General features: G+C 36.1%; 1 protein-coding gene across 6 annotated transcripts in view; it reads right to left on the minus strand.

The window, feature by feature from the left end:
* CACNA2D3 (calcium voltage-gated channel auxiliary subunit alpha2delta 3) overlaps positions 1–10,634 on the minus strand; it is a 799,126-nt gene that overhangs the window by 565,873 nt on the left and 222,619 nt on the right. For all 6 annotated transcript variants that reach the window (XR_003048003.1, XM_015593665.2, XM_025050813.1 and 3 more), the window contains one exon: positions 3,067–3,126. Coding sequence is in view for 5 of the 6 variants with exons in the window: in XM_015593665.2 (XP_015449151.1) it covers positions 3,067–3,126 (60 nt within the window). In the remaining variant the exon portion in view is untranslated. The remainder of the gene's footprint in view (positions 1–3,066; positions 3,127–10,634) is intronic.

The raw sequence follows: 10,634 nt of genomic DNA on the forward strand, positions 1-10,634 counted from the left end.
TTAAACCCCCCCGGGATTCATTTTTTCATCCTCCATTTTTTTTTTTTTTTTTTTGAGAGATGCCAATGCTGCATTTGTGTTTACAGCACATCTGACAAGAAATCAGTTGTGCTACACCAGGATTTTACTGTAAACTTTCGATAATAGGAAAGAAGTCAGAACACTCTTGAAAGATAACAATAGCTCCAAACACAAAAAAGAGCAGCTTGAGGTTAGTTGAGCTAAACCACAGAACACTTTTCCTCTGCTGAAAGATAAGTCCCCTAAAGTCAATTAAATCATTCTCTCTCTTACCCACACCTTTACTAGACATCTGATCTCAGAATAAAATTGACTATATGAACCATAAAAAATAGATTTTCTAAAACAGTCCTGACTTCCAAGAATCTTTTTGGCTTTCTTGCAAACTTACTCCTTCCTATTGGACCAATGGATTTAAATGCTGGGTACAGAAACACCCAAGAACAAGGACATTCACTTATATAAACACAACACAAAGGTCAAAATCAGGAAATTCAACATACATGCAATATTATTATCTAATGTACAGTCCATATTCAAATCTTCATTTCTGGTTGAATCCAATTTAAGATCACATGTTGTATTTAGGTGTCATATGTCTTTAATGTCCTTAAGTCTGGAGTAAGTCCTCAATATTTTTCTTTCTTGAACTTGACTTTTTTTGAAGACTCCAGCCACTTACTTTTTGGAATGTTCCTTAATCCAGATTTCTCTGATGTTTTATCATGATTAGATTCAGGTTATACATTTTGGACACATTGTGGAAGAACCCCATATAAGCGACATTGTATTCTTCCTGGTCATCGCATCTGTAGGTACTTGATGTCACTTTGTCTCATCATTTATGGTGTTAACTTTGATTACCTGTTTCAGACAGTGTCTGCAATTTTTCTCCACAATAAAGTGTTATTTTCCCCTCTGTAATTAAGTAAATTAATGTGTAAATTTGTGGGCAGATGCTTTGGGACTGCCAATGTTCTGTTCTTCAGCAAACTTTTTACCTGCTAGTTTTAGCATCCATTGAAGATTCTTGTCTGAATCAGTTACCATAATTTTTCAACTCTTTCATGTCTTCTATATTTATTAGTTGAAATTCTAGGGTAAGAGCTTTCCCTTCTCAATTACTTATGTATTTATGCATTTATCTATTTGTTTATCCATTTTATTTATTATCAAAGTAGATTCATGGATTCTTATTTTATTCAACGTTATAATACAATTGAGTTGATTTGAGTGGAGTTTCTGTCATTTAGTACCAGAATATTCCTGAAAAAGCTTCAGGAACTCCTAAGGAGAGGGAGGACAGTTTCTCTTGGCAACGCATTCAAGATGTCCTTACAATTGTCACACTTATAAAGATGCCTCCTGATGCTTACATTACAATCCCTTCTGGCCCACTCTAGGAAGTCCAAACCCTCTCAGGAAGAGGCACATTGAAGTCAAAGATGACCAGTAAATGGCGCCTGGATCTTCCTGGAACTATCACCTGGTTGTGGCTATAGGAAAGCTAGGCGTTCAATATATTCATCTGACTCTTCTGTTCCTTTTCTAGCAGCTCTGCTCACAGGACCGGGCTGGCTTCCCTCTCATCTTCCAATATTGCCAACAGGTGCCAGAAAGTCTCCACCTTCCCCTGGAACCTCTTGCTTGGCTATATTCCTGACTTTATTTGCTTCACATTTGGGGTATTATGCCTGAAAATGACTCCTAGATGGTAGGCTTGAGATTTTCTGCTTCCCTTGCAGATCCATTCTTCACCATTCTCCACTCAGTGCAATGCTTCAGGCTAAACCAGCTCAGCTACACCAACAGTTGGATTCAGCCAACGGTGGATACCAGCAAGAGATCAGAAGGCTACAGACTATTATTGGATTATCTTCCCTGCAAATTCCATCCCTGCCAGTTCAGCATAGGTGATTGTACCCCTCTTTCAAGTACCCTTTCCATATAGCTACTATCCCTGACTTCTGGAGACCACTCCCTCCCTTTGCTCCTCAGGCCAGGTATGTGGCTTGCCCTGAGGCACAACACCATCATTTGTTGTTTTCTCGTATCATATATTTTTGAACGTTCTGTTTATTAAACTTTCCTCAATTACCCCATTTAAGTGTGCATTCTTTTATCCACAAGGCAAAAAATATAGATGGGAATGATGACAAGAGGTATATGCATGGGACAGAGACATGGCTGAAGTATCACCATCTTTTTGTGTGTGTGTGCTTGAAGATTATGTCTGTCTTTATCTTTTCATTTAAATAAAAACATAGTAAAATTAACACTATATTCTAATTGTGACCACAAGCCATTAAAAGAGATATATTCTATCAAAGCACACACTTAAGGATTAAGAGGATTAAAATTCATTCCTTCCATTTTTCTAGCAGTGAAGAAAAGCCACAGAACTCAACATGACAGTGCAGATAAAATTTCCCTCAAGAGGGATCCAAAGAAACCTCCAAGTATTATTCAATTCACTTGTTGCCTTCTACTTTGTTGTTTATATATAAGACAACATCAAAAGCCTTCTCAACCAGATACGGGTATGCCATGATTAGATATGAGATTCACTACAAGAAATTCATTAAGTAGATGTTCAAATCCCACATCTGCAAATGATTTTTAAAATATAATTAACAGTCAATTCAACATTAGATCCATCATAATGTTGCTTTCAATCACATAAAATGCTGCTAGCGAAGTGTCTATAACCTGCTATCTATCTTATCAATGTACCATTAAGAGCTCTGGTAATTACTGTCAGTTGACTGATTTACTCCCCCAGAACTGGGGAGGAGTTCATCAAAATCTGGTTACATGCGTGCGAGTGTGTATTATCTATCAGCCACTGTCACTGTCATGGTAGAAAATGGCTGAGGATTGCTATGCTGCCTTATCAAAAAATAGGCACATTTATTCCACCTCTGTACCATCCCCTCAAAAGCCTTTCTTTCCCAACCCCTGAAACCTGGTATTCTTGGTATACATAGTGTTTCTCCTTTGGCAACAAACACAAAAATCAATTTAACTCAAACTATAATCAGTTACCTGCAAATCTGCATCGAATTCATGTTTCAGGTGTGCTTCTTCTGCAGCCTCCACAAGACGCTGCAAAAATAGAAAGTAACATGAAGAATTACAAGTGTGGCCTGGACCCATTTCAACAACATGGAAATACTGAGGTTTCACCATTGCCCCCAAATGACAAATTATTTCATGGCATATTCATTGTGAGTGGTGCCTTTGCTCCCATAAAACTAAAAATAATAACATCAGGGTCAAAATCTAGTTTTTTCCTTCATCATCAACCATAATTCTTCCAACAATATTTATTGGTGTGTGCATATATAAAGCACACATGTTCTACACCCATTTTTATAACAATTCAAAAACAATGGCCCTTGAGGCCCAACATGGACTCCAAAACTTACCTAGAAATGTGCATTCCTTAAGTAGAGATTTATTGAATTGAATTGAGCACAGCTCTAAGTGGGCTAACTTTCTTCCCTAATGATTTGGAAAACACTACTTATTTTAATTCTCTCAATCATTCAAGGTCAATTCTTTCTGTACCTAGTTCTAGTATATAATTATCAGGTGAAATTTATTTGAATTTTATGGTACATCAATGCCATTTTCACAATCTGCATCCCGATAAGAAAGTCACTGAAATTAATCAATAAGCAGTACCTATAAATACACAATTGTAATTCTTCTTGGCCAACTAAATTCAGTCAGTTCATATTCTTATGAAAACAACTTAATGAAATTCCATTTAACAATTATTCAACTACCAAAACCATTTTTACTTTAATTTGAATGTGCCAACAATAAGTTATTATAAAAATGCAGGCTAGAAGATATTGCAGAAAAATCATTTAAATACTACTTCACCGAAATTTCATTGAAAAGAGTAAAACCTTTAGATCCAAGTAAAAATTCAACCATTTCTATTTTTCTCATTGTTAATCTTATAGTCTATGCTTCCGTTAACTCGCTTTTCCTTGACATAATACAGACTTGAGCTTAATAGGTCATGATTCAAAAAACGATGACAGTATTAATCTCTAAACGATCACAAATCCACAGATTTGTTCCATGAATAATTATTAAATTGGACATAGAAATGAAGAGGCTGAAATATATTTGGGTAACTTTTGGCTTCAGTATAGACCACTAAAGCCCTCTCTGTTCACATGGCATACAAAGAAAGAGAGGCCAGCCAGAGACAGTGCTGTATGCCAATAGGACCTGGGAGGTATGGCAAATCTGGCTTCCCACACTCCCTTCAGATGATCAGGAAGGGGCTTCTCGTTCTCTGGTCAATCAAAGAACAGATCCCAGGAAATATTATAAAGCCAGAGCCAGAAGACCCAGTTCTAATTCTAGCTTTGAGGCAATCTACTATAGTTGTAAGATCTTGGGCAAGTCCCTTCCCCTCTCTCAGACCAATTTCCTCATCCCAAAACATGAAAAGTTGCCCCCAAAGCAGTGGTCCTCAAAGTGTAGTCCTGCACTGGCAGCATTAGTTTCACCTGAGATTGTTAAAAATGCACATTCTCAGGCCCCATCCCAGTCCTTAAAAATCAGAAGTTCTTGTGATGGGCCAGCAATCTGTTTCGACAAGTTCTCCAGGTGATTCTCATGCCACTAAACTTTGAAAAACACTGGCTAAAAATACCACTTATTTCAGAACTCATCCCTGATGCCTTGATCAATGAGACCCACCAACCCTCCAAGGTTTCACAACTCTCACTTATCTTTTAAAACCTGTGTATATATGTATTTTCACTATGAGACATAAAATACTTCATAGAAGAGGGGCATAAAAGAGAGAAGATGAGAAACAGAGAAAAAGAAAAAGAAGGAGAGACTCTATCTAAATAGATTGGATATGCTGGCTGAAGCTTCCACTGGATCAGCTTTCAGTGGGTCTTCTTGGAATCATCCCAGTCAATGCAGCTTATCGGCCTCCAGGGATCACATGACATAATTTGCAAATTTATCCATGTGGACCCTGATAGATAAGTAACAGGCAGTAATATAAGAAATCTGTGTTTGTGAGAGTTTATTCTCTCAATCTATGTAATAGATTTAGAATTTCTATGAATGTATCATAAAAATCATTTACATATTGAGGTTTATAGGGCATGTATAAACATTATGTGTGTCTGAACATTTACATTATCAAATAAGTCATATATTTTGTTTACATATTTACCTAAACACATAGAAGTTGTTTTTTCATGGTATCTAAAGAAATGTCGATGAAATGTACAAATGATCAAAAGATATGAAAATAAAATTTCACAATGACCAAGACAGATAATATCAAAAAAAATGAATTGAAAATTTACACAAACAAAAAAGCAATATAGAGAACAAATAAGAGAACGAGATGGTAATGATAGGCAAATAGACATTATTTTGAAAGAGCACAGCATGAAATGCCATTTCATATATAACCTTTTAATTATTTTATGTGTATGTGTCTACATTTATATCATACATACCCTATAACATATTCAAATATAACACAGCATGAAATATATTTCAACCATAAATACTGTAATACAAGACAGTAGAGAAGGTAACACACTGGAAACAATTCAGCAATATTGTACTAATTACTGAGGTTAGCAGAATACCATTTCTGTGTGGAGCAGTGAGTACGTGAGAATTTGAACACTGCTGGCCAGTTTTTATGTTCATTTTCAAGTTTAATTTGCTGCATGCCTTTTTTAACTTAATTTATCTCACACATTTCTTGTTTCTATGAACGCATTTTCCCATGATGTTCACTACAAAGCTTTAGGAAATATGATTCAGAAAAAGATAGTCAACTGGCAGCTACACATAACAGCCGTCTCATGTGAAACAAATACATACTTTGGAACGGGGCTTTTTGAAAGGATACACCCTTCATGTAGTCAATCACGGAGTTATCTCAACCTGCTCTCTGATGCCAATGGGAGACGGGTCTACATTTTATGGGAGAAATCAGGGGGGAAACCCCCAAGAGCAGGCTCGGCTCTTATACACAATGCTAATGACAAGCAGTACCTTATTAACTATGTACCTTTTGGAAAAAAAAAAAAAAACAAAGGAGAGCTGATCTTTCCTCTGAAATGCTCATAAAGATAAAACAGTTAAAAGACATAGTATCTAGAAAGAAAATTATGTGCTATGAATTTGTCTAAAACAGAGTACCGGGGACAGAAGTTCCTACTGTGAATAAAATAAAAGTAAATTGAATTATCATTTTAAAAAGTCAAAACCACTCAACTTCCAACTCTTATGTTTGCCAGTAGGAATAATGTCTCTTAGAGCCTATAATGTCTCTTTCCTGAGCAAATATCCTTATCATCAAATGCAAATTAAGTGTGTTTTAAAAATAAATTTGATTATTACTTGCAGGTAAGGAAAATCAATTTAAATGTGCTAATATTTTAGTTATTATTTAAGGAACTGCCACTGAGCCTGAGGAAAACTGTTACTCTATTATATCTATTAGAAAGGCAGTGTGCTTTTAATAATAATAAGTTAATTTTCTCTTGTATGAATTCCCCTTTTGGATCTGCAGATGGGATTATAGAATTGTGACTATGGTTTTTAATTAAAACTGAGCACTGAAAATAAAATGGCTTTGAAGACTAGTATTCAAAACTGAGCTTTAAGGTAAGGGGAAACAGTTTTATCCACAGGTTCTCTCCTCTCCATTTAATGCCAAAACATTTCCTTACTCAACAAAAATGATAACAACATACTGGAATATACATCTTGGAATTGGAACAAGCACAGAAATGTTAAAAAGTTGCAATTCATGAGGTGACATGCAATTCACTGACTTTATATTTCTAAGTAATTCTTCCCTTTTAGTGAAATAAATACGAACAAAAGCTATCTTCCAAATAAGAGATGCTAGTAGCCATAGACCACAGACAGTATTTATAGCTGTAGCGAAGGCAAAACTGCCAAGGGGAATAGCAAGGATATTAAAGCATTTCATTTAAAATCACATCTTATTTCTTGTTACAATGACCTCATGTTGTCCCTACAACACAACAGAATGTAGTCTCCCATCTCCTCCCCCAAAACACTTAAATCAAGACTAGGGTTAAAAACATCGAAGAGGTCAAACTTTCTGTCATGGTCCAGAAGGGGGAAAATAGGACACCAAGTCAAAGTAAAAATTGAATCAGAAGAAGAAAATGATTTTTTGTTCTATTTGTATTTCATCTTTTTGTTCCTGGAAATTTTTGCTTAACAGGAGAAAAGAAAGAAAGGAATGTATGGTGAGAGGTGGGAAGGTAATGGAAAATGTGATTACACCACCAAGTAACTTGCTACTGGACTCCTACTGATTCTATCAAAATGAACAAATTGTGCACAAATGAAAAAAAAAAAAAAACGTTAATGAAAATCTCTAAAATTGAAGAGGGGAGACAATTATAGACAAAGATTCTTAAAGCAAAACAAATAAAAACTTATGGAGTAGTAAAGAAAAAGGTTGTTTTTATTTCTTATGATAAAGCTAAAAGTGTTGGCTTATAAAGGCTGTTATAATGGGATACCGGAAGATTTCAAAGCACTTAATATGTTCAGTGGTTTTCACCTAATGTTTTACAACAACACATTTAATACAGAGTTTTTACTGCCATTTTTCTGGACTGAATACATACTTCTTTCTCAAATAATGTTTAAGCTCAACTAAGTGGATTCTAAGGAAAATCTATAATCATTACATGGATTTAAGCTGCACTGATAATTAACGTGGAGCTAGTTTTTGAATCACCATTAATACCAGAATTACAGATCACATGAGACTTCCTTCAAATCAACAAGAGCGAAATGTGTAGAAAAACATCTAAAGGAGAGATCAAGGAGAAGCAATAATTACCATCAAAATCATGCCCAGTGTGGTATGGTTCATCTTTTCCTTACACTAAATTTTGTGGCTTTTGTTTTAAGGGCCAGGATTTGAAGGAGTAAGAGTTACACATTTTGCTAACCACTGTGTGCATGAGGTTAACACCATCTTAGCAACGTATTTCATAGCAGTGCTTGAACTCTGCATGCTGACCATCTACAGAAGTGAGGAACAAGGAAACCCAAATTCCCTCTATAGTCACATATTTCAAATTCAGTTGACCACAGAAACAAAATTAAAAGTCTCTATCTTCATTACTGCCATCAGTACATCAAAAGATATCTTCGGGAATCTGGACAAAATGAGATTGATTTGACCCCAGGACTAATTTCAAACACTCCTCTTGTGTAAGTGGTCAGAAAACAACAGTTTAAGAACCATTAAGTTAAAAAGTAAGATGTTCAAATCTACATTTTCATTCCCTATCATTAGAATCCCTTCCCTTCTGTTCTCAGGATAGTTTTTATCACTCTATAACAGTGTAGATTAATCTTCACTGCTTTTGTAGCTAGAGTTATCAGATGACTGTTTCCCAAAGTGTGGGACTTGTACCACCAGTGAGCCATGCAACAACATAAAGTGGTTTACAGGAAGGTGAGGGACACGCACAAGGAAAATAGCTATTTCAACAAAAGAGATAAGTGATGAAGAATGTTAACAGTAGGGCAGGAAGCTTCCCAAGAGTGGCATTTAAGCTGAGCCCTACAGGAGTATGGGAGGTTCTTCTAGCAGAAGGAAAGGTACGGAAAGATTGTCCCAGCCTATGGAACATTGTAAACAAAGTTCTGGAGGTAAGAAAAAGTTGTGGGAAAAGCTGGATCTCAGAGACCTACACAGAGGCCCTATCATTGACTAGGTGACCACCTGGCAATAAACCAGGGAAAAAGGAAAAACCTGGAGAGATGGACACAATTAGACGAGAAGAAATCCAATATGTTATTTTCCCTCCCACCTTGAAATGCTAAAGCTGCAGAGTCATATCTGAGAGCTTAATAATATTCAGTAATCTTTATTGATACAAATGTTTTTTACTTTTCAATTCCAATAGAAATGGCACATATAATTCACCAACTATCAAGATGATCATTTCTTTAGAGAAAAACAACTTTTAAGGAGCCTTCATTATTTCTTTGTTCCTTCAAAATAAGCTTTGTTGCACACGAATGAACATTTTGTATAAAATGACCTTCTGCTTGAAAGCTGCAAAGATTGCTTCTGCTTTAGAAATGGCAAATATTTCAAAGTGGATTATAAAAGCTAATCTATAAAGTTTCCAGAGAGAGCAGGTAATGGAACAATAGAGTAAACACATCTTGTGTGTACATGGGGTGCTCTCTTCCCTTCTTTCTACTCCCCGCCTTCCTGTCTCCTCCAGATTGCATGAGGCTATACCAGCCTTTTACAGTACAAAATAAGCCTAGAGCTTACATCAGAAGACACGATCGCAATCAATAACAAATTATCTTTGTTTCCACAGGAGATACCTGTTATCAATTTGAGGCTGATTAAATTAATACCTGTTATCAACATGAATGGCCTATTTCCAAACCACAGCCATCTCGTTCTACATCTATGACTGCACGTGCCAAAAGTGCAACATTTGCAAAGCTGTTGAAGATGGAAGCTGCCAAACTCTGCTCGAAGGGCTGCCCAAGGGCCAAAGTGCTGGGGAGGAAACAGGAAAAGAAGTCACCCCTTATACTCAACTCAAGTAATTTTTCCAAGTGATCCAGATTTTAAAGAATGGTCTTCTGTTTATGTAATCATCCTAGGAATGATTTAGAGCTGATTATCGAAATCAAAGCTATTTAACCATAAACCTTGTAAAGTCCCCTCAGGATCTGCAGTTCTGAGATAACTAAACTAGTTCCTTTGTGGGCAATGGAACTGTCGTTAACTTCCAAAGGGATAGTCCAGGATGAAGAGGACTATGACTCTATGTCAGTTTGAGGATAAACATTTGTTTTACACACTGGAAATCATCTATCACTAAGGGCTCTGAAAGTGGTGAGTAAAATTCTGTTCCAGCCCTTAATTACCTCCTTTCCAGGGCCTACTGAGAAATTTTGACTGAAACCCACAAAGGCAGAGCTTTGAAAATATTGTCCAAGGAAGATGGAAACATCTGCCTAAAATAAGATGATAGATAAGACAAGATAAGGCACAGCCAAATTAAGACCTTGGTGAGAAAAGTCTGTCCTGCAGAAATTTTCCATTCCTGGTGGTAGCAACAAGTTCATAACACTTTTGTTCATAACACTTTTGTTCAGAAAGTCTGTCCTGCAGAAATTTTCCATTCCTGGTGGTAGCAACAAGTTCATAACACTTTTGTTCAATTTAGTTTAACAAGTATTTATTGAGAACCTGTTAAGTAACCAGAACAGCAACAAGAACTGAGTGGGATATCAAGAAATAGATGACTTAATCTTGGTCCTCAAGCACCTTTTGGTGTTTTAAGCATTATGGCACAGGAGAATCAGAATAGTCTCGAGCCCCATGACAAGATTCTGAATCTAGGTCATCCTGTTCACTAGCTGCTTGACTCTGGAAAATTTTTATCTTTTCTGAGTCTTCATTTTCTTATCTGATGAACGAAAAAAACATCATCTTTAGTCTATACCTCTGGTGTGAATTTGATGAGAATGTACATATAAAATATTTCCTAAAGGAGTCCATACAAGTGTAA

Source organism: Pteropus alecto, unplaced genomic scaffold (assembly GCF_000325575.1).
Source record: "Pteropus alecto unplaced genomic scaffold, ASM32557v1 scaffold75, whole genome shotgun sequence".
Lineage (NCBI taxonomy): Eukaryota > Metazoa > Chordata > Mammalia > Chiroptera > Pteropodidae > Pteropus > Pteropus alecto.